Raw genomic sequence first — 26082 nt, forward strand, 5'->3', positions numbered from 1 at the left:
ACCAAGGTATGTATAGCCCTCACTACACTTGCCTTGGGGAATCTTCAAAATACATACAGGGGACATGCTGGGGATCTTTCAGGCTTCTGCCTCGAGGATACTGCAGCAGTTTCTGGATGTAATTTTGGCACATGTGGGTCAAGTTGCAATTAGGGCCCTTTCTAGTCCACAGAGTGGGCATTACTGCAATAGGAAGGGCTGTCATTCCATCAATTACCAGGTAGAGTGTGATGCATGGGGTGCATCGCAAATGTCTCTGCCGAGCATCCTAGCAGTGCACACGATGCCCATATCTGGCACACTAGCTTAGTCTACTACCTCTCCTTGCATGGTAGAATGACCAATGGTCATCTTTTTGGTAAGATGAACAACATTATTTTCTCTTTTTCATATTGTATTTAGTTATTTACTCCTGAACACTAATAAATAATGTTTCCTTTGTTTTGCTCCCTACTCCTTTTTCCCTCTCTCTTGCTCTCTCTCTCTTTTATTTTTTTAATGTTTTTTCAGGTGATCCTGGACATCCTCTGAAGCCACAACTCTTGGCATCAGTGTAAATCCAAGAGGAGCTGCAGAGAAGACCTATAACACATCCCTTTCCCAGGCCCATATTGTCATTGAGGAGGTCTTTGGCCTCCTGATGAGCCATTTCAGGTGTATGGATGAGTTTGAGGGTGCCCTTCAGTATGACCCAGCTTCTGCCTGCAGGATGTTTACTGCATGTTGCATTCTGTATAACATGATCATGTGTTGATCTTGTGGTACAGTGAGCCATGCTGTCACTGCAGCTCCCACTTCCAGTCCTACTACAACTAAAGTTGACCAGCCATCAGCAGTAGTAAGGGAACCCATGCAGCAGGCTTGGGCATGGCATATGAATGCACAGTTAAAGAGGTGGTGTCTAGTCCAGAGCTATGGACCTTGACATTCAGGTCAGTGGTTCTTTTTCTTGCAAAACCACATAGAATATAATTGATGCATACAATGATTTCTGTGGGCTAACCTGTGTGGTGCTTGGTCTGCGGTCACTGTTCGTGTGATATTCTCTCATCTTAAAATGTCTTTTTTTCTATTACAAAAGTTCTTCATATTATTGTTAGTTAAAGTCATGCCAAAGTGTTCACTGACTCCTGTTCAGCGATGTCATAAGGCATCATATAAATAATAATTATATTTTTTCACTGTTTGATGAATAAATTCTGCTGTAGTAGTTTACTAAGTATGGAAGTACTGAATGTCCTCAATATTTCATGAGTTAATGCATTGCAATTGAATGAAAATATATTATACTATTTTTATGTTATGCCATTTCTTCACAGATTCTTTTTGTTGTGGTACTGTACATCAGATTCTTTTTAAAGGATCATCATAGGATCATAGGAAGTTACTAGGCCAATTGTCCTAGGGCCCTTACAAGCCTAGCCTCCTTCTACCATTATTTCCATGGTCAGCACCTAATGCACATGTCCAAGAGGCACACAGGTGGAACCCCCGGGGTGAGTTTACATTAACCCTTCCAATCATCCAGGTTGCATTTGAAAAGGCCCAATGAAGTGTGCTGTTTGGCATGAATTGGGAGTCTGTTCTAAAGGTGTGGTAACCACTGGGAGACAAATCTGTCCATTCAGCAGGTTCTACTAATGTCACATACCAGGTTAAGGTCTTTAGAGAGAGTAACCCATGTACTATTTGACTTGCGGATATACAGCATATCCAGTAAAGCAGGGTCAGAGATTGCCTTATATGTAAGGCAGAGATCACCTCTGAGTAGTCTGTATAAAACATAATGAAGTGACAGTTATCTCAGACTATCCATGTAGGACAGATGCTAGAGACTTTTAATTTTTCTTGTGAGAAACCTTTGTGGTTTCTCCAATTGCTGCAGGTGCTTGGAAATGTGCATACCAAAAGAGGCATTGTACTCAATTTTTGGCCTTAAGAGTGAACAGTACAAGGAGGATATAAGTTCTTTTTTCTGGAGGCAATGCCCTTACTTATGGGAAGAGGAATACAAAATGCCCTTCTTACCACTGTGGAGACATGATCATTAAAGGTAAGGTTGCTGTCAGCCTGTGTGGCCAGGTCTCTCACCTCTGACTGCATATTTAGGGTGTTGCTATTGATGAGGTAGTTAGCAGGAACATCGCTTTTACTGAAAGGGATAATAATATATTTTTTGCATTGACTTTAAGGCTATGACTTTGACATCAATCATTTTTTTGTGTAAGACCCTCTTGTAGGATGCTGACATAATTTGGAGATTCTGTGACCACTCTGAGTTTGCATTGTCATACACAATAATATGTGACTTTAAAAACATAAAACCTCACTATCTGTACAGTGGGGAGGGTGAAGCGGCTGCAGTGTTTGTTCACATGGCAGGATACTCATTTTAATCTGTAATTCTCTTGTTATATTTTTCCTGAGTATGTTTGAGTATTAATAGTTTTATGTTATAGTTAACTGCCACCTGTTAAGAATGGTAATGCATATAACATTGACATTAATGACTCCAATGTCATGTTACGTCATATACATTTTTCCACCTTTCCTTGATGGTTTACATAATAGCATTACAGTGATGAAATACATACATTTGCAAAGTTTGCCCCCACACCATTTTTTATCTTATTCCCCTTCAAGTTAAATATTCAGCTTTGTTTCTGAAGGTGAAATGGTAAGCTACGGAATTGTCAGACATGCTTCACAATGATTAAAGATCAAATGAGTCACACACACCTCCTAAAGATAGGATAGGCGATGGTGCAAGTGATCTACCATGAGAACTGCAAGGTGAGTTGGTCCACTGTTTTGACCTACTTGATGCAGATGATCATGCAGACATTAATTTGACAGTGCTGTGTGACCATGATTATGACCTTGAATGAAAGGTTCTGCTAGGTGTGCATGAACGCTAATGTGGCTTGCATGAAATCTTTTGTGCTTTTTCACCTATACTACTTACAGTACTTTCCTGAGAAGCAACTGTACTCTCATGTGATCTCCCCTCCTCATGTCTCTGCTTAGTGCCCCATCCTCTTCTTCTTGCAAGACTGACTCTAGCTTGACTCTAGTATGCTCTAACTACTCTAGGAAAGGAGGCCACCATACTATACCTCAGTGTAATCATGGCATTATCCCTACCCTGTGCCATTTCCAAGTAGTGCTGGAAATCTTCACACATACCCTGCAGGACTCTGACCATTTCAGGATAACTCGCTATGGCAGTACTCTAAGCCCCCAAACAATGTTGTGGCACATTTCCTGCTGGGAAGCCAATGCTTTATGTGTTTCCTGGGGTAATTGTAACAAACTCCTGCATCTGACTCCCTCTTGTAAATGTGTCTCTGTGGAAACTGCTACCTCTGTATGTCTGCCATTATCCTGAAAGTGTTCTTTTGGTTTTGGAGACAATGGTGTAGAACTGCATGGTTGTTCCTCCTGTACATGGGTGAGTGTGATGTCATTTTACGCACAACTTTGTAATGCACTGTCATTTACTGCAGAGTTACTAACATGTTGTGAAGTCTGAGATTCTGCCACTAGACTCGGGGAGTTTCCTCAGGCTGTTTCATATAAATGATGCTATCATCATCATCATCATCATCATCATCATCATCATCACCAACAGCCACTCTGCTGCTAATGCTCTCCAGATTTATTGATATAGTACAGCTTTTTGTTTCTGATGCTGAACCTGTAAAATATTATTTGAAAACAATACTGATAATGAAATAGCATACACTAAAGTATGCTTACAAAGGGGTGAGTGGGACACTTACCATGCGCACTACCTTCATTGCCATTCTCTGTTGATAAAGAAGGTTTACCTATTGTTATTGTGCCCCTGTACTCTTCTCTTATCAGGCCAATGATTGAGTACAATGCCCCATTTGGGATGTATCTCACCCGACACCTGCAGCAGTTGGAAAGACCCCAAAAGTTCCTCACCAAGAGGATAAAGGGTCTTAAACATATGTCATATGCTGCCCGACTGAAAAAACTCCAGCTCTATTCAGTCGCATACCGCCTACTCAGAGGTGATCTGTGCCTGACGTACAAGGCCATGTCCAATCCGGAATTAATGGACATGCTCCACCTCAGAAAATCCAAATCCATCAGAGCCATGAGAACAAGAGACTTAAACCTCAACACAGAAATAAATAGGACGTGCTGGAGGGACAGATTCATAACCCAGAGGCTCCCTACACTCTGGATCAGAATCCCAGTCCATGTTAGGCAGAGCCCCTCAATGACTCTATTCAAGAGAAATCTTGACGAGTGGATGGGAGATCATAGGTTTACCCCGGGGGTCATCTCTGTGTCACTACTAGACAGAGGCACAGTAAACTAAACCCTAAAAGGGCGTAGTATTTCTCATCCTAAGGGGTGGTGAAAGCCACACACACTCTGGCTAGGCTTATAAATGCCCTAGGGCAGATAGCCTAGTACGAACCTATGAACCTATGAACCTATGTGTTTAATATGATCATTCCTTGTCAGCATTCAGGTCTCCATGTAAATATATGTTACTGTTGTGAAGCCAACCTTCAGCAGCAGATGATTGTTGCTGCTGTAGACATTGGCTAATTCCACCAGTGTTTGCACCACATGTGATTACTCTACTGCCACCATCATCTATGTCACACTCATGGAATGGATACAAGTTATTCTTCATTTGGTGTTAACTGATTAATTGCCAGACCTCCACCTCATAGCAGTATAGGAAATGGTATTCCATCTGGCTGTGCTTCTAACATATCCTACCATATCATTTGTCCTCTTCTTGTACTGTGCTATTTTGGAGTTTCTGCCATCCCCTGCATTAATGTCGTGGAGCACTTGATTCTAGTCTTCGGTCCACTTGGCTTGTTCGGGGCCCCATTTCCCAAACATAAGTTTCCCATGGCTAAAGATATCATTTCTCTGCTTTGATCCCTTATTTTTCATCAATACTGTATGTTGAAAAAGGGGAGGGAGGGCACAGACAGTTAAACATTTTTGATGTAATCAGCATATAAACTTCAAATTAATGGCCACGTGTGTCTGCCGCCCTCAAAAAAAAAAGTTAGGTAAGACAAATCACATGATTATATGTAGACATCTCTGTCTAGTCAAGTAAAATTGTGACATATTACTTACATGACACTCATGTCATTAAAGCACTCCATTTTTTGACAGATTCATCCTTCCTTTACCTGCTACCATTGTCATGCATTCATAATAATGTATTTTTTTATTCATCACTGTTACCCAAAAATATCCCAGTAAAAACACATGAATGTTGACTCAACAAAATATCCTTAAAACTGCAGATCTTCACAACTGAATGACTGCATTTCTACCACGTATGCACATTCACTAAATGATGCAGAAGCAATGATTTGTTCTCAGTGATCACTTCTCCTTTCCACTCCTGCTGTACTGAAATCCCACTTCCAAATGACATCAATTACGGTATTCATTCATTGCTATCATAACTTACACATCATATATACAAAACTAATATGTCTTAGGATCATAGGATCATATAAAGTTACTAGGCAAATGAACCTAGGGCCCTTACAAGCCTAGCAAAGTATAACTCCTCTTCTCATGAATATAAAGATATTAAGCAGAACTAAATCAATAACGACTGCCCCTCTCCAAGAGGGACACAGGTGAAACTCCCAGAGTAAATTTGCAGTTTCCCATCCAGTCATCCAAATTTCACATAAATAGGGTCAGCACGGGGCTCTGCTTCACCTGAATTGGAAGTCTGTTCCAGAGGAGAGGTAACCTCTCTGAAGCATATCTGCCTCTCCAGCAAGTCCTGTTGATGTCACATACTAGGCTGAGTTCCCTAGAGTGCATGCATGTTATACAACTTGATTTATGAATGTGCAGTTTGATTATAACAGGATCTGTGATTTCTTTATATGCAAGGCAGAGGACACCTCTGAGTGGTCTATAAGACAGTGATTTCAGTCTGTCAACAGACGACATATGTGAAGACCCTGAATTTTCTTTGTAAGAAACCTTTGAGGTCTTTCCAGTTGCTGCAGGTGCCTGGTAAGGTACATATCAAAGGCAGCACTGTATTCTATTTTTGGCTTGATGAGTGAGGAGTACATGGGGATATAACCTCTTTTGTTCTGGATGCAATGCCCTTACTTTTGAGGTGGAAGATGTAGAAAGCCTTTATTACCACTGCAGAAATGTGGTGTTCAAAGGAAAGGTTGCTATCAACCTGTGTGCCCAAATCTCTCATCAGTGATTACCCATTAATAACTACACTGTAATAATGCAATCTGCAGGGACATCACCCTTGCTGACTTTTAGCCCATGACTTTGGCACCAGTCATTTGTCTGTGTAAGTCCCTCTTGTAGGATGTTGATATTGTTAAGGGACTCGATGACTGCACGCAGTTTGCAATCATCAGCAAACTTTGTCAACCATAGGCCTTTTGTTTTTGCCTGTACATCCAAGAAGTAGATTCCAAACAATAGGGGCCCCAGCACAGATCCCTCTGGAACACCACTGGTTACAGGTCTGTTGGTGGAGATAGAGTCACCTACTTTGACTATGTGTATTCTATCACTGAGCCAGTTTGCAACCCACCTGAGAATATACAGGATGATTTAAAGCTGGGTAAGTTTATCTTTGATGCCTGCGTGGGGAATAGTGTCAAAGGCCTTGGCCAGGTCTAGGTAGGCCATATGCATGGATGTGCCTTTGCCCAGGGCTTTGGTGACTGTCTCAAAGAAGTCCATGAAGTTCAAGATCTAGGATCTCCCTTTAACAAAACTAAATTGGGTTGGGCCCAGCATTTGGAGGTCTTCTATATCTTTTTTGACAAGAGCCATGATTATTCTTTCCATAGACTTACAGATTAGGTTGGTCAGACTTATGGGTATATAGTTCCCAGGGTCTGTGGCGATGTCTCCTTCCATTCAGCAGGTACAAACCAGTGCTTAGACTGTGACTAAAAAGAATATCCAGCAGTGCAGCTAGTTTTTGTTTTAATCCATTTAAAATGTAGGTTGGGATATTATCAAGTCCCATAGAGGGTGTGTTTTTGGCTTTGGAGAGAGCATTTACGACCTGCTCCTTCGAGATATTAGGTGGAAGGCTGGTGGTAAGGATGCTTAGGGGGATATGTGGCTGAACCTGTCAGCTAGCAGGTTGGCTATTTCTGTAGGTTCAATATATATGGTTCTATTAACAACCAGTTTTGCACAGATCTGGGTTTTTCCTTTAAGGGTTCTGATGTAGCTAAAGAAGGCCTTAAGGTTATCCTTAGTGAAAGAAGCCAATTTGGATTAATAGTTAGCTTTAGAATGCCTTATGAGGTGTCTTATTTACTTGTTTAAGCTGAGGAGGGAATGTTTCCAATTCAGAGACTGTTCCTTCCAAGTCTTGGACAGCAATTTCTTTCTCTTATTGTATAACCTGTTAATGGCAGATGTCCACCAGACAGGCTTGGTCTTTCTTAACTTTAACTTACTAATTCTACATATTTTAAGTGGTCCCTGTTAAATTAGAATTTTTTAATTATTTTCTGATTTTAAGAAGTCTGTGGTATCCTAATACATTTGCCACTTAACTCGAGTATTGGCAAATTCATGTGGTGATTTTCAACTTTTTTCATGCAAATTCAAGGTCATTTACACATATTTTAACAAATGAGGTATTTTTTTCACTTATCTCTATGAATTGTAGTAATATGCAAATGTGTATAGCCATGTAGCCATACATCACCCTTGGATGATAATGAACAAGGGCTCAGACTGACATGAATACACTGCGGACAGCTCTGCAGTCCATGGCACTCCTCAGCAGTGCCCAGCTTGCTGTGGTAATGTGCAAGTCACCCTAGACAAGTTTAGATCAGACTACACTTTAAAAAAGGAATGGATCATCTGAATGGAAGTTTGCACCAACATAAAGTGTAATCCCTTCCCATCTAACGTAATATGTCATAACTTAGCATCTTAAACAACTGTACATTTTATAAAACTTGTAGAGTATAAAACTTGTGAAATGTGATTGGTTTCCTTTAAGGAAAAAATGTATGTGATAAAGCATTTTAGGTTAAACAAAACGTGCCAGTAGCATCAATACCTGCTGTATTGACACTTAACTGGGTTTGTTTAAAGTGATCTCACACCCCAGAGGGACTGGTTGTGAACCTCTACACTATAGCCCTGCTCTTACATTTTTTATTCTGGTTCTGTCACTTTGAGTCATGGCATAACATGTGAAGGCAGGAGGCTACACTCCCAGCTGACAAACAAACCCCTTTCTCCCAAGGAGTCATATCAAGATTAGATCAAGGCATGCACACATGGTACTACTTGAAAGAAACTTAACATCTGGCAGGGGATGGGTGATAACCTGTCATCCCTGACAGGTATCACCTGCTCTAACCAACAGTGCTGTCACCAATATGATGACTTGCAGAAGCATAGCAGGACCAGTTTGCTAAGTGGGCACACCTGGTAATGGAGAGAAGGTCAAAGCTGTATAGTAATTACGTGTTTGTTTTTTAGAGGTAAGTATTGTATTCGGTCATATTAAACATAAAAGAAGTTTAACAGGTTTGCATAAGAAGAGGTATTTCCAGAAAAAGATATGTGTAATTGCAAATATATGTGATGCTATTATAAAATGTAACGGGAAACATATACGTATGCATGCACATAAATGCATCTGTTTAAAAATATATGATGTTTATGTGTTAACATAACATTCCAAATAACTGCATATGAAACATATGTATGCATAAATACTAATCTGTAGATATAACTCTGTAAATCAAAGACATACATATGCTGGATTACAAGATCCACTTGTTCATGTATTTATAAAGACTGAAAAATGAAAAGAAATTTCCAGTTACACATACTAATTTAACTTAATCTTGCATAAACTGATTTTTTATTTAGATTACTTACAGATAGTTTTGGTAAATACATTATTGTTTGTGCAGGGCACAGAAATATTATCATAACAATTATTTAACACAGGTATTTGCACAAAAGTGGTTTAAGTCTCAGTTAGGCACCACACCCTATTCAGAGTGAAGATTGGGGGGAGGGGGGTGGGGATTGATGTGCCAACTGAAAGACCAGGACACACCTTACTGAAAAATGATTAGTTGTTTAACCTCTGCACTATCTATCAAATCACATGCATTTGTACAGCAAAGGAAGTCACACCTCTCAACCTCTTAGCACAAGATATCTGGACAAAGTAAAAAAATAATGGGGGAAAAGGCCGGAAAATAGGGACAATTTTTAAATATAGCGCTTATAAACTTAGAAAGTTCATAGAAAAAAAGGTTATGTTTTAGCATGCATTTTTACATGGACATGAAGTCTGAAACTCCGTGTATCATTATTTAGTGATGTCACTCATCAGTCATTTACTAGAAATACAAGTTTTATGAGGAACTGATCAAAAATATGAGGCAAAAATCTTGACATTCTGCATACATATGGACGGTTGAGAGCTATGAAGGAAATGCAAATTTCCATGAATTACATTTGTCTATGTGTAAATAACTTATACCCGAACACAGTGTTCCATTCACACTACAGCATGTTGAAAACAACATTCCACTCACATTGCATAAATTTCTCTTTAACTTGCATTAAAGGGAAATTTGTCACACTATAGGAGTTCGCAGTCATAAATATGTAAACCAAAAAAAAAAAAAAAAGAGCAAATACTGCAGTGAATGCATTGCCTTATAAATATATAAAAGAAAAACAATTTGAATTACAGATGAACAAGAATTGGCTTATGCCTTCTCTTTAAAGTTGAGGAAAAGATAAGGTACAACAAAAGGCAGCAGGAGTGAAGAGAGGCTATGCTCACTGATCCCACTGGTAGGTTATGACAACAGTTCCATACAATAATATTTGTTTAACTTATTTCAAGTTTTATATATATATATATATATATATATATATAGATATATATATATATATACATATATATATATATATATATATATATATATATATATATATATATATATATATATATATATATAAAATGTATATATATATATATATATATATATGTGTGTGTGTGTGTGTGTGTGTGTAATTATTCTTAACTGTGTCAGTAGAAGGCATTCATTATATTACTGAAACCAAGACTGACAACATAAACAAATGCAGTGAAATCATTACATTACTGTAAACAAGAGTGAGAGATATTTCAGTGTATAACTGCAGGAGCTTATCTTAATTTGTTTTCTTTAATGGTTATAAGGAAATATTTTTACAGCATTGTACCTGATAGAACTGCAATGGAATCATTCCAGTACTGCAAGCAAATGTAACAGATATGTCAATATAAACTGCATTATTTTGTCTCTAAGTGACTTTGTCTTTTAGTAGGAGTAATATTTATAAACAGTGTTTTAGTACTGTATTGAATGTCAGACAGTGAGGCATGTACAGAACGTTGGAGGAACACACTGCCCTTCCAAGTAGTCATAAGAACTACCCATGTGAGTTCATCTGAAATATGCACAAGAACTGCTCATGCCCTTCTCCCTAAGTGCACAAGCATTTCCCAAATGAGTACTCCCATTGTATGCATAAGCACTTCCTGTACACAAGTTTCACTTCAGTAAAGACTTAATTATAATGTAAATTATTTTAAGAAAGTAAATGGCATGTAACATGATGTGTGGATTTATACTGTGTTTTCTGTTTTTTTCTCTCTCCTCCTTTTTCTATGTTTTTATTTTTATTTTGCATTTCTTTCTCGTTTAAATACTGCGGTGGTGGTGCTGCAGTAGCATTGTCGCCACACAGTAAGACGTTGTCCTGTTCAATTCTCAGCTAGAGGGTCTTCTGTATGGAGACATGCGTGAATGGGCGTACCTTCGCTGAAGGTTTGCGTCAGGGCCGGCAACCCGGCATGTAAAAATCTACTGCCAATCATTAGTGGACCGGAGTTCTGCTGTGGCGACCCCTAACCGGGAAAAGCCGAAAGACACAACATTTATTTCTCCTTTATTTTGTTTCTCGCCCAGTTATTTTACTTTTTTTACAGATTCAAATCCCTCTGGAGCAGCCCGGGCATGTACCTCCCAGGTAATGGTGCGCTCACCTGCTGCCCAACTTGTGGCATCTTCACAGGTCAGGATGATGGCACTGGTCCTGCAGAGACCCCGGCACATGGCAGCCTGAAAAGCCTCACAGAAAGTGGGGCTTTGGAAATTGTTAGAAGACATATTGGAGTAGGTTGTGGACAGATGGATTTAGGCAGTCAAATCCTCTCTTGACAGTGTTGATGACATGCTCTCCCAGTTCATACTGAGCACTGCACCATTACAGGCCCTTACCCCCTTAAAATTAGGGTCTTCCACTGCACCAACATCTGGCAGTGGAAGTGTTTGAGGATGTGTGGACTGGGGACCCCACACCATCTCTTTCTCAGCCCTTCTTCCCTTATTCTTTATCCATAACCTTCTTTCCTATTGCCCACCCACATTATACTATCACAAAAATACAGTCAAGAAAAAACTGGAGGTGGTCTATCTCCTGACAAAAACATAGTGCCCCTCTTCTCCTACCTCCTCCAGCAAGCCCTCTTGATGCTTTCCTTCTGTGTTCCCCTCTTTGTTTGTCTCCCCTTTTTCAGTCTTTCCTATCTCCACATTTCTACTCTTTAATAAACCATCAGTGTCCACATAAGAATACCCCAGTATAAAACATTATAAATCCCTATATCTTTTTTTATTTGAATTATAAACACTTTGCAGGCTGTAGCTTGCCTTATACCTTTCAAGGGTGACTGGGATTAGCCATGCTCACCCATGATATTCAAAAACACAGTAGGAGGAAGCCTCAGGGTTTTAGGTACTAATTCAAAAGCCCCAAATGCTGAATTCTGCATACTTTACATTTGCCATAAATGGCTGTGCTTTTAAAAACAGCTTTGTTTATGGTCATTCATCACCAATGACCTGCACTGAGCTTATTTACATATCTGTATAGTAGTGCTATTCTCAGATGACTGTTAGGCATGTGTGAAGTCCTGGACTATAACACCAGCCTTGTGTGTTTTCACTAAATAAGCATGTCATTTGGCCTCATATATTTAGCAACTGAAGAGGAAAGAGAGATGATTAAGTTTGGAAAGAAGGTGACATAAGGTAGAGTGAAGGGTATAGCTAGTATTTGGAAACTTATAGTAGATATTTTGGAAACTCTTTAAAATGGCATACAGGAAAGGGTATATGTGATCAAGACAGTATTACTGGGAGTATCTGGGTATTTTAGAAAAGTATGCCCTTTGTCAGATCAGCAGTAATTTTTTTAGCAATATGAGATTCTAGGCTGAATCTTACAAAAGGTAAATATATTAAGTAGGAAATTTGAAGGCTGTGTAATCTGATTATGTTTCTGAATTTATTTCCCATAACAAGTTATATGCAAAAGGTAACAGATGTTGAGGAAGTAGTAAAGGCAAATTGGGAAAATATTTTGGTGTTCTTGAAAATATACAAAGAAAAATATTACAAATAAATAGTAATACACCCAGAGGACAGGGAGAATTACATTTTGCATTTGGTAGAATCAGAGCTCCCAGACTTCTGATCTTCCAGACATCAAAAGCAAATGTGTGAATTGCTGAGGTAAAATGGATAATTCTTCACTCAATAGTAATATAATAAGGTTGTGGTTTTAAAATACAGCCAAAGTATTTTTTTTTATTTTGGGCAGTTAACAGAACAGAATTAGAAAATAGTTTGCTGTTATGACGGCATACTCCCTAGGATAAGTGGCAAAGTTACTTTTATGGATAAAAATATCAGGAATATAAAAGAGAAATGGGGGTTGTACAAAATCTACTAAAACTACCATTTTAGGAACCTATAAATGCGATATGTGTTCGCAGTGCCCATCTATACATGTTGGACCTGAATTTTTGGTTTACACAGAAATATAATTGTGGCTGTGTAGGCATTGTATATCTAGCCTTATATGATCCTTCTCAGTCTTCTTATGTGGGCAAGATGGAGCATATTTTGCACAAATATTTATGAGCATTATTATGACATAAAAAAACTAATAAGAACAATGCACTGTATAAAGGAACTAAGACGTGTAAGAAACAAACTACTATAGAACCTGGGGGGACTACTAATGCTTAAGTAAGAATACAATGAGCTTAAATGGCAAATTAGACATAGTGCAAGAATACATGGTGATAATATTTCTATCAGCAGCACATTAAAATTGCATGCTGTATGATTGTAGTTGTATTCTTTTTCTACTGGCTTTTGCTCTAGGATTCAATGGCAGCACATCGTTTTCAGCTTTGTTAAACTCTGGATAAGTGTTGTATTTCCACTGTTAATGTGTAGCAAATATATTAAAAAGTTTCTATTGGCTTTTTGCTGTAGGATTCAGTGAAAACACCTAACCTTTGCTTTATGAACTGCACAGTTACAGCAAGTAAGTTTGTAGCATGTTGCCATCTGGCTAAGTGTTATTTTTTTCTCTGCTGCTAATCTCTGACATATATATTTGCACATTTCTAATGGCTTCTATTTAAGGTTTCAATTGTAGTTCCTGATTTTATGCTTTATAAACAGCATAGTTACTCGCTAGTCTAATCAATTGTTAATAATATGAGACAGTTCTTTTTGTGAAAAGAGTTGGGTCATTGTCTAGTCTTTTTTTCATATCTGTTACAAACTCAAGCTGCTTTTTCTAAATTGCTTAAATGTCACAATTACAGACTGTATGTTGTGTAACAAAGAATGGAAACTAAATGAGATAGGCCTTCTACCTGTACTTTTAAAATCTGTAAACCTCCATCTCAGTAATCCCAAACTTGTATACCAACACACAAATCTTGTTGGCTATGTTATTTTCCAACTGTCTCCATTTTAGTAATTCTAAACTTCTATAAACCTCCATCTCAGTAATCCAAAACTTGCACACCAACACATATCTCTTGTTGGCTACTTTATTTTCCATCTGTCTCCATTTTACTAATTTTAAACTTACATTTGTAGATATATCTCCTGTTAGCTTCCTTATTTTCCTGTTTAAAGGCTATAAAACAGAAATGTACAATTGTGAAATATAGTGAACTACTTATATTGGCCAAACACTACCTAATGCAGGAAATTATGATAAATAGTACTTTATCTACCCAGTTCAGCCATCAAACAATATTAATTATTTTAATTTCTCTCTCTATCTCTCACAGTGTACTGATCACATAGTGTGTCTGACAATTTGCTGCTGCAAAATGTAACATGATCTCGCTACCAAGGGAAATTCTACAGCTGAATTTCACCTCCAGTTGGAAAAGTACAAAAGAAGCAATGCATTCAGTTAAAACCTATGTTAAGGCAGTTTACAAGAATCAAACTGAACTTAATGAAATATCTTTCCCTCACTTCTGCAGCAGTGAGTTCTGTACTGTAGTGTTGAGTCTTCTGGAGGGACATGCCCACCCGCACCCACATGCCTTACACTGCTGAAGGTGAAGCTAAATTAATACTTTAGCATATTTTACTCTAACAGCATGACATTTCCCTGGAAAGGCAATAAAAGCCAATAAAAGAGTTCAAAGACCTTGCCTTTGTATCCATAAAGATTCTACCTTGCTGATTGCTTTTGGTGGTAAACCATCTGTGGGGGAGGGGGAGTAACTGCATTACATTAAAGCACCTGACTGGCCCTCCTCTCATCTCAGTTGTTTTTCCAGCTACTGTAGCTCATTTCAAGACAAAGACTCTGCTATACTGCCTATCGCAGTTTACTTAGGTGTATCTTAACAAAAATTTATCAGCTTGTGTTACTGTGTTTAAAATTATAAGAACTTGTCTTACCTCTTGTCTTGCTTCTGTTTCACAGATTGTTTTTCTGTCACTTACTATACTGTGGGCCAACTTGCTCCACTCTGCTCCTCTACCCTACCCCCAATTCTCACCCACCCCCACTCACATATTCCGCACTTACTATGCCTCCTCTACTCATCTTTTTATCCTATACCTAACTGCACTATCCGATCACAAACTGTTCTCATTATACCATTTCCACTCACTTATGTTCTAAATTTCTTCTCAAATTTCATTCTGCACCCCCGTCAAAATCTACCTATTCTCTACACTATTATCATTACTCATTACCTCATGTAACCATACTGCAAGATTTCTGCAACACTAACCATGCTATTTCCTTCCTGTATCACTTTATTCATCCTCCTCTTATTCCTAACATGCCCACTAGTAGTAATAATAAATTTGCTTTAACCATTACATCATCCTCACCAATCAACCATCTTCCCACTAGCTACTCATAAATCTCTTCAACCTTAATTTGCCATAACTCCATTCCACTGTTGTAACTACAAAATACTAAAAAATGTCAGTCCCAATGTCAAGGTAATACTTCTGCCCATCTCCGCTAAAAATGCCATAATAAACAAACCATTTTTCTCCACCATACATCAGTGTGATCACATCCTCCCCAACCCAGGTCCCAGTAAAACCCCAAACCAAAGAATACATCCTAAATGTTTGCAAATAGTCACTCTAAACCATAGAGGCATATCCAACAAAATCACAGATGTTCATGCCTTGATGACTCAACACAACATAAACATCCTAGGCAAAACAGAGACATGTCTAAAGCCTTAAATAAAATATGTTGAAATATTACCCCCTGGTTATAATATTATTATACCTGATAGAACACATAAAAAAGTAGGTGGAATAGCTATAATCTTCCCAAGTATGCTCACAGTAACTCCCTATACAGGCACAATCCCAAATTTTGGAAAAGCAGAACTCCTATTCTCATTCCTAAAACTTAATACAACAGCATATGCATTGCTGTGCTATATACCCCACCCAGAACAGAACATTCCAGTACTTGGAAACATACTATCCTAGATAGCAGATAGTATCACAGATGAAATTATCCTCCTGGGTGATGTAAACATTGACTTTTGTCTGAAAATTCAGGAATCAACAGCATGAAGCATTTTGGATTCACTCAACTTATTAGTATACCAAGAAGATATGGCAAAAATAACATTTTATCCTGGACTGGATTCTGCTTACCTACACATTTAATTTTACCTCCTCGGGTGCCCTCCCTGATGCACTAAGTGAAAACCTGCTAATGTATACTTACAGGGTTATTACACAACTAAAAAAGAAACATAACCTCAAAATTACCAGTAATTTTTCCAGTTTCTCCAAACAGTCTTTCACTGAAGTTCAGAAAGCAGTTAACTGCTCCATCCTAAAAAAAGACTCCCCTTAAATGATGCAGTTGAACATTTTAGCCTCACAGAGTACACAAAGAATTAAAAACAGCCATACCTCATGGCTCATCAACCAATGCGCACTTCTTATGAACTACAGAGACAAAGCATGGATTAACTGACAAATTAATCGGTTTGCCAAAAACTGGCAACTATTCAGACAGCTACAAAACCAAGTCAAGATACAAGTTAATAGAGATAAAAAGTGTTATTATACTCTTGTACAAGATAGCCATAAAAACTACCCTAAAACATTCTGGTCCTCCATATCTTCTCTCATCATCACCATCATCATCCTCATCATCACCCCCCTTTTCCCATTTTTCTATATGGGGTTGGGGTATCATATTAACTGTCACCATCTCCCTTTATTCAGTACCACACTCCTGCCTTCTTCAACACTCATGCCTGACTGTCGCAAATCTTCTTTCACACAATCCATCCTTCTCTTTACTGAACATTCTCATTTCCTCTTACCTTCTTCCTGTCTGTCCCAAATCTTCTTCAACAGATTGTCTTCTGTTTTTCTGCACGTGTCCAAACCACAGTAGTCTGTTCTCTTTGATCTTTTATGCAACTGAAGCTACTTTGGCTTCTGTTCTTATGTCTTAATTTCTTCATCTGTCCCTCAATGTACATCCTACCACACTTCTCAGGCACTTCATTTCCATCACTTCTAGCTACTTCATCTGCTCTGCCTTTACTGCCCAGGTTCTTTACCATACAGTAGTACTGGTAGCAGCACTGACTTGTACACCTTACTTTTTTGTCATTCTTTTGTCATAGACTATACCTGAGACTCTATGCCACTTGGCTGAAGCCACTCTTATTCTAGCTTTGACCTCTTCATTCAGACTTCCCTTCTCCTTAACCACCCCTCCCAAATACTTTAAGCTATTTAAAAGTTCCACTGTCTTCCCTTCTATCTCAATTCTCAGCTTCTTCTTATTTCCACAATTTGCTGCCATTACCACTGTCTTACCTGTGCTTAGTTTCATCCCATATGCTTTCCGTTTTGCATTCCATTGCCCACTCCAGAACTTTCATGCAGTGTGACAGGAGTTTGATGCCTCTCTACTGCCCACAGTTGTGGATGTCCCCCTTGTTCTTGTACACTACCATGAGTATGCTTATTCTGCAGTCATCTGGGATATGCCTTTCTCTCCACACTGCTATGAGTACCCTTAGGAGCCATTTCTCCCCTTTATCACACAGCATCTTTATCACATCTGCTGTGACCTCGTCTGAGCCTGCTGCTTTCCCTGACTTCATCTTCCTTAGTGCTATTATTACTTCTTCTAAGGTGGGCTCCTCTTCTTCTCTCATTGTAGGCTCATTTTGAGACAGAGCAGCTTCTGTGGGGTTTTCTTCATTCAGAAGATGCTGAAAATACTCCTTCTAAATGTCTTTGATGTCCTGTGGACTGGTGAGCAGGTTATTGCTGATATCCCTTATGAAGGGTGTTTGACTATCTTCTTTATCTTTTGCCTTTGCCTTGCAACCTAATATAGTTTCTTTGTATCACCTACTGAGTCACTTTCCAGAATTTGCCTCCAATGTTCTATTCTTTGCTATTGCAACTCCTTGCTTAGCTTCTTCCTAGCCTGGTCAGTCTTGTCTTTCTCCCACTTTTTCCTGTATGCCTTCTTTTTTTGATGACTGCCTGGACATCTGCGCTTCACCACCAGCTTTCCTTATGTACCTTATTTCCATACCTGGCTCGGACACACATCTGTTCTGTAGTCCTTACACATGCTGTTTTGAGGTGCTGCCATTTTTCTCCAACTCCACCTATTTTCTTCTCTGCTTGGGGTGCTAGAACCCTGAGTAATTCCTTGCACTGTTGTGCTTTCTCTCCAGTCAACTTCCAGGTCTTCAGCCTGGTTTCTGTTTACCTTCAGGTCTTCTTTGACTACAACTTGCAGCTGATTGTGACAACCAGTGATTTATGCTGTGGGCCAACTGTTTCACTGGGGATGACTTTGCAATCATGGATTCTACCTAAGTGCCTTTTCCTTAGTAGGAGGAAGTCTACCTGAGTTGCATGTTGGCTACTTTTGTATGTGATCTTGTGACTTTCTCTCTTTCTGAACCATGTATTGGCTACTATCAAGCCATATGCCATTCAGAAGTCTAGAAAGGCTTCTCCTGTTTAACTCCTGTTGCCCCACCCATGTGGACTCAAGCAGTTCTCATATTCTGTTCTGTTTGCCCTGGTACGTGCGTTCAAGTCACCCATTATCAACACCAATTGATGTTTTCCTGCTTTATCTAGTAGGTCCTGCAACTGCTGTCTGAATGCACTCTTTCTTCACTATCACAACCCTGTTGTGGGGCATAGACTGAGATTATGAATACTGCTATAACTTTACATTACAGTCTAATTGCCATGACTTTTTCATTAATTCTGATGATGCCCCTCACTGCCTCCTGAAGCCTATGTTCCACCACAATTCCCACACCATTTCTAACCTGTCCACCTCCTGAGTAGTAGACTTTGGATCCCAAGCTAAGTGGCTTTGCTGCACTGCCCTTCCATCTTGTCTCTTGGATACATAGAATGTTCAGCCTCCTCCATATCATCATGTCATCCACTTCCAAGCTGTCTCCTATTAGTGAACCTATATTAAGTGTAGCAATTCTTAATTCATGTTTGCAGGTTGATTGGTTTTACATCCAGCTTTCGCAACAGAGCTATCCCAGGTAACCCAGGCTAGACAACTAGACACAGGCTGGCCAGTAGCTTATTGACCCATGGCTGTTGGGCTTTATGGTGGGCACACACTGGCTAAAAGGGCACATCCACCCTTCCCACTGTTAACATGGGTCCCTCGCATAGGTTGGAGTAGGTCAGGTCCTCAACCCACTTATCACAGACAACTACCCATGCCCATTTTGGCAACATTAGTCAACATGACCGAATCACCTAGAGCCATATTTTTACACCATCGAGTGGCTAGACCTGCCTGCTTCTCTCATCAAATGAGGTACAAAGAAAGGATTCCAGCCCATAAATAGATCCCCCCTTAAAAGAACCACCTGTTTCTATACATACATCATAGAGTGCATAGCCATTTTAACCTCAGACTGACTTAACATACCCACTTTCATAGAGCTAACTTCCCTTCCCTTTGACCCTAACATATTTCCTTCACAAAACTCATCTAACTGCAACCTCTTCAATAAACACACAGACACCTCCACCCACTTTACCTTTCAACCAGTTTCTGTAACTTGCATAAAAAGATTTTACATACCGTAAACTAAAACATTGTCCCTCTTCAGCTGACAACCTTCTGCCAAAATATCTAATATCTAAATCTAGCTTCAGATGTAATAGTATACCCAATCAGCATTCTTACTAATAGACCAATAACAGAACCCTATGTCCCTAACTTATGGTAAATGGTGCATATTATCTCCTTGCATAAAAGAGGTAATTCTACTGACATTAAAATTTCCACCTCTAAATTGTACAGATTTTTGCAGAATGTCCAGATTTTTTTTCACATATTTTTGGTCTGTTTCTCATAACATTGTGTTTTTTTGGCAAATCATTAAGCATTGATGATTAAAGTCTGAAAATAATTTGAGTTTCAGACTTCATACCCTTGAGAAAACTCATACTAATGCAAAACCTGTTATTCTAGCAACTCTCTAAGTTTGCAAGAGCAATATTTTAAAAATATTCCTATTTTTGGGCCTTTGTCCCCCCATTAATTATGACTTTGTCCAGATTTTTTGCTCTAAGAGGTTGAGAGGTATGATCATATAGCCATCCTGTCTCCCCTCTCTTACAAAATTGAAAGAGGCTCTAAAGAAGTCCAAATGTTTTGTTAGCACAAAAGCACTAAATCTGCTCTCATGTTTTACTTTGTTATTTTATTTTTTGGTGGTGGTAATAATAAAGTTCTTCTTTAATGGACTTTGGATCATTTGTTGGTAGATTTCCTTTCATCTCATCGCTGGTGGATTTATAACATATTCCATTTGCATGGGAATGTAACAACAGCTGGTGCCTTTTTGGGGCTACTACACTGGACTTGATTTAAGATTCAATCTTGGATTACAGTGAATTTATTCAGAAGACAATGTCTGTATTATATGTACTGTTGAATCAATTTGTTTGCTAATTCTGCTCAAATACTGTGAACTGTTGTTAGTTTTATTGGTTTATCACTGAAAGATGTATACATCAAGAACTTCTCTATTACCAATATAAAACATGGATTCCAGACAGACCACAGCACCTCTACTGCATTACTATAATTTACAGACACTGTCAATAAAGCTCGCAACTCTAATAAACTTTATCTGCAGTATTTCTAGATCTATCAATAGCCTTTGACATGGTCTCTCATAGTAAACTCCTCAATCAACTTTCAGTCCTGGGTCTAGCATCTCCATCCATTCAGTGGTTCTCTAGCTACCTTGCAAACAGGCAACAAGCTGTCAAATGGGAAGGATCCATCTCTGCATACCTTCCCACTTCTACAGGAGTCCCACAAGGATCCATCCTTGGCCCTCTACTATTCAACATTTGCATCAATAACCTGCATTTATCTTCTTGTGAAGGTACCTTGATTCAAATGCAGAAGACTCTAACATAATCTACTCTTCAAACAACTTAACTCCCCCTCAAGAAATCACTCAACATATTGTCACCACCATTGAAACCTGGCTTACAAGAGCACAATTCCTACTCAACCATGAAAAAAAATAATCTCCTCCTCTTTACTCCCAAAACACATGCTCCTAAGAAAGCCTCTTTCTAAATAGTTTTGACATATGTCACTGACATTGAATTAGTCCACCATACCAAACTATTAGGAGTCATAACAGTGATACCAAAAAAAAAACACATCAAAAACTAGGCATCCTCTACAGAAACAAACATTTTCTGAACACGCCCACAAAAACAATTCTGTTCAAAACCTACCTTACCTTCTGCCCTCCCTACTCTATGGGGCATGAACTGATTTACAGTTCTCCATTAAAAAAAAACAAAACTTTAAAGCTGCTACAGCAAAATTGCCAAGTTTACTACAAATTCATCCTCCCTTACTCATCACTGTAAAGCTCTGCATGCCCTTAGCCGGCTGGAGCTCCCCCTCTGCCTCTCCTACATTCAGCTTATAACATTATGTAAAATCATACATAAACCATTAGCCTGCCCATCTCTTACCCCTTTTAGATCAGAAGACAAACAACTCCTTACCATAAATAAAGCAAATAAATCCCCTGGGCAAAACCTACTCTCATACTCAGTAGCAAAAAAATGGACTTAACTCTAACCACCAGAACCATTTCCTAACCTACCCTCCTTTAAATGTTCTATAAAAGAATACTTTACAAAATCTTAGACCTGCTCTGGTGCCAATCCTGGCTGAACTTACTCACTATACTCCACTCACCCCCTGCAACCTTAATCACACTTCACAACCCTCTTCAGCCTCCTACTCCAATCCCCACTACCTTACCTTATCCACTTCATCTCTGTAGACCTTTCCTCTACTTATTTCTTTTTCTTCCCTACTCACCTAAGCTACCTGAAGACACCCTGCCCTGCACTTGTCTTATAATCTCCTTCTTTCCATCTTTCTTACTTCTATAACCATAATATGGGCGCCATCTCTCAAACTGAAGCATTACTCAATTTCCCCTCAATATCTTACTATCTCTAATCGTGTAATCTCTAATATATCTCGAAATATCATATTAGAATTGTCTGAGGTCTCATTTATCACATACTAATCTATGTAACAAGTAATATGACTGAATGGCGCAGTGGTGCAATGGTTGCGTTGATACCTCACAGCAAGAGGTTCTCGGGTTTGGTTCTCAGCTGGGGTGCCTTCTGTGTGGAGTGTGCATGTCCTCCCTGCATTTATGTGGGTTTCCTCCGGGTGGTCCGGTTTCTTCCCCAGTAACAAAGACATGCGTCTGGAGTGTTTCTCCCCAGGCCTCCACTGAAAATTGGCTTTGTTCCAAGTAGGACTTTCCTGGTAAACAAATAATAAAATAAAATGATTAATGACATTTTCCTCACATTTCTTCTCCAGGTTATCTTACTGATTTTCATTGCACTCTACAATGAAACATATATTCAATGCTTTTCTCATTACAACAGTTTTCACTCATGTTTTGTAGAGTAACATGAGACTTTCTGATTTAAAATATTTGTAACTGATGTTTTGCAGTATAACATGATGCTTTTTAAATTATGATTTAAAATATGTGTACTTGATTTTTGAAAGATTGTGAGTGTCAAGCTTTTTCTTCCAGGCCTCCACTGAAAATGGTGAATTTCTGGCCCATTTGGACTTACCCAGTAAACAAATATCAAATAAAAATAAATAAATAAATAATACACATTTTTACAACTAATATGTGTCTATCATAATTGTGTAGAGTTGTTGAGTACTTTTAAAATATTGTGGAATTTTATTGGTGGAATTCAGTCATGTGGTACAATGTTGGATGTATATACTTGTGTCTGTGGTGTTTTATGATAATTGTAATGATGTCATATGGGCAAAAGCGCTTAACTACCTACTAGAGTTTAACAAAATTTTAGCTATGTTTTACTAGTGAAAGCTTTCAGCTTTCTCTATACAATTCCTGGGGACAGTATTATTTCTGTGCAATTAATCTAATTCATTTAAAACATTAATAGAGGCATTTGTTTTATCAATATCCATTTTATGAACAATAACTATGAAATTCTAATATTTGACTTTGTTGACTTTAGTCCTCCAGAAAACCAAAAACCTATCAAAAAACAGAGCAAAAGTATGAAGCAAAATCAGGGATATTCTGCAATATCAGGGACAATTGAAAAGTATGATTCCCAGTAATAAAATACAATCTTCATGTTATTTTTTCACAGAACAATTTACTGCTTTACATACATCAACTTACAAGTCACACAAAATATTATCTAAAAAAAAAAAAAACTAAAATATTTCTTGTTGATTTTCAAATAATTAAACTGGAGGCCAGAACATTCAACCTGACCTGCAACATATATATATATATATATATATATATATATATATATATATATATATATATAAAATCAATTTATCAAAAGGCAACTGATCGAACATTTCTTGCTGATCAGCAGCCTTTTGAAAATAAAAAAACAATGAATTCCCTGATCCTGATCCCCACTGTACTAAGATCTTGCACAGAAACAATGATGACACATTCAGCTAATTTTAAATCTGTGTACTTTTTTTTAAGGATTGACAAGCTGAGTCTTTGAAGACTTGTCTGTAACACACACACACACACACACACACACACACACATATATATATATATATATATATATATATATATATATATATATATATATATACATACATGTGTGTGTGTGTGTGTGTGTGTGTGTGTGTGTATAGTCTTCCAAATGTCCAGTTAAATTTTTTGTCTAACTTGCTCTAACAACAATTCTGCATATTCCAAATATTTATGTCATGTATAGCAATATAGTTGTTCTAATGTCTGCCAAACAGCCAATGTCGTTTCTGAAAAGACTCTTCTGAGTATGCCATCAACACCATTAACAACTGTATATGAAATCTTAAGCAAAGTATTAGCTGCAACAAGCCTTTTAAGCTCTAAGTACTCATGTTTTACTAAGCTATTCCTTTCTTTCTTTCTTTCTTTCTTTCTTTCTTTCTTTCTTTCTTTCTTTCTTTCTTTTTCTTTCTTATTGGCATGTTTAACAGAGGTGGACAGAGATGGACCAATACAAGTCGTGACAGTTGCAAACAGTTCCATAATTCCATGATTTTAGTCTACAGACCACACATTTCTTAAATTTTCTCTGCAGTTAGTTTCAAAAAATGTGTAGACTAAATTTTGCCTGAATTTAACAGTGTTGTACTTAAATGCCCAAGTATTGCAGCTGCTTTTGTTTAGTGGGTCTGGCAGAGTTAAGTATCTGACTCAGATCGCATTTTCCCAGGTTTGAAGATACACTCATTTTATAAATTCTGCAACATTAATATTTTACATCTTATCTCTATTGTTGGCATCCTGTAATCTGTATGCTAGCAGCATACATAAATTATATATTGCACACATCTAACTTTCGTTCTTCAGTCTAGCAATGTAGACAGACTATCTGAAGATACAGAACCTAACAAAACTTCAAAGAAGAGTGTGATAAAGAAAATAAGAAAAAAAGGTTTTATAATAAAAGAATTAGTGTTATCCATGGGATTTAGAAACATTCCTCATACACTGTGGCCAACAATTGTACATGATGAGTAGCCACACACAGGATGTGTGCAAGTCACAGACACATTTAGTGCAAGTGGAGGAGAAAAGGCAATGTAGCTGCCCACATTGTATGCTAGTTAAGAAACCAGTACATGATTTTATTAGCATACAATAACAAATGAGTTAAATGAAACATATCTCTGTATACAGCTGCACTGGGCAGACCATTGACAGATTAAGCAACTATTGCTTTGTAGGTATTAATAAATTCATTATATTTTGATAGTGATCTTAGAAAGCTATGCTAAAGACGCATTAACAGGGAGCCATGTGGAAGTAATGTTCCACAACACAAAGCTAGTCAAAATGTGTTATTGTCATTTAAAGAGCTGGTCACTGCCTCAACCAAAAAGGTTCTTCTAAAGGTAAAAATATACATCAAACCATACAACTAAATGCAGAACTGAATATTGATTCAATCATGTTATATCAATCACATCTCAAGTTAAAACTGGCTGCAATAATTCCTTATTGAGCCCTATAGGTATGAGTTTACTAAACATTACAATATATTTTTCTTCTAACTTCTTAAACAAAGAATGTCTGAGTTACTGTGTAAATTTGCTGTTAGGAAAAATACCACATATCAAAACAAAGTTTTAAAAAGGTACATTACTTTATGTTCTAGTCTGAAATGCTGAGCCACACTTCTAGCTAAATAATTTCTCTTCTACATTCTAATATATTCCTGTATTATGATACAAACTATGCTGATAGTTTTTCCATTACAGAGCAAATTACAAGAACATGTTATGACACAAACAACTAATGCTGACACACAACTGAATAATCCACCTGAAAATTCACAACATGCCCTTTTACTTACAATGATGAAGATGTTACAAGTGCTTCGTCGTTGTTGTTCAAAATACGAGAAAACACGGTTACTACTGTTGAAGCAAGTGAAGTGTTAATTTCGGCAATATTCACAATTTGGTTCAGCTGAAGGACAAACTTTTCCACTTGTGTAGAGTTTAGTGACTGTCCATCTGCTAGATCTAAGAAGATTTGATTGGCTACATCAGCTGCATTATCTAGGAGAGAGAGAGAGAGAAAGAGACGGAATAAAATAAGTTCAAAAATTAATAGAAAATTGATAGCCTTGGGTATTAGCTATACAGCTCACTTTTACTTACTTAATCAAAGTAGTGATTCAGCTAATAATTCTTAGAGTTCATCTGAAAAACCACATGACCAAAACAGGTTGTAGCATAATTTGTGGGGTGACACTAAGCTGATAGTTGAACAAATGCCAATAAATAAATAAATAAATAAATAAATAAATAAATAAATATTGTCTTAATACGTACAGTGCCTGGCTTTCATAATTTCATTTATTCACAGAAATTTGATTACAAATTGTAAAAGCAATACATCATAGACTGGTAGAATGATTAAATAAAATGACATCTGGTTGTGGATAAAAGTTAGTCAAACCAAACTACATAACTACACATTTAAAACAATAAACATATGCACACAGATATGTA

The 26082-nt window shown here is 37.8% G+C and overlaps 1 protein-coding gene across 5 annotated transcripts in view; it reads right to left on the minus strand.

Moving 5' to 3' along the window:
* ADGRG6 (adhesion G protein-coupled receptor G6) overlaps positions 1-26082 on the minus strand; it is a 1156656-nt gene that overhangs the window by 257643 nt on the left and 872931 nt on the right. For all 5 annotated transcript variants that reach the window (XM_044058511.1, XM_044058431.1, XM_044058747.1 and 2 more), the window contains one exon: positions 25419-25626. In XM_044058511.1, coding sequence (XP_043914446.1) covers positions 25419-25626 — 208 coding nt within the window. The remainder of the gene's footprint in view (positions 1-25418; positions 25627-26082) is intronic.

Source organism: Protopterus annectens, chromosome 1.part0 (assembly GCF_019279795.1).
Source record: "Protopterus annectens isolate FY-2018-M chromosome 1.part0, PAN1.0, whole genome shotgun sequence".
NCBI classification, from domain to species: domain Eukaryota; kingdom Metazoa; phylum Chordata; order Ceratodontiformes; family Protopteridae; genus Protopterus; species Protopterus annectens.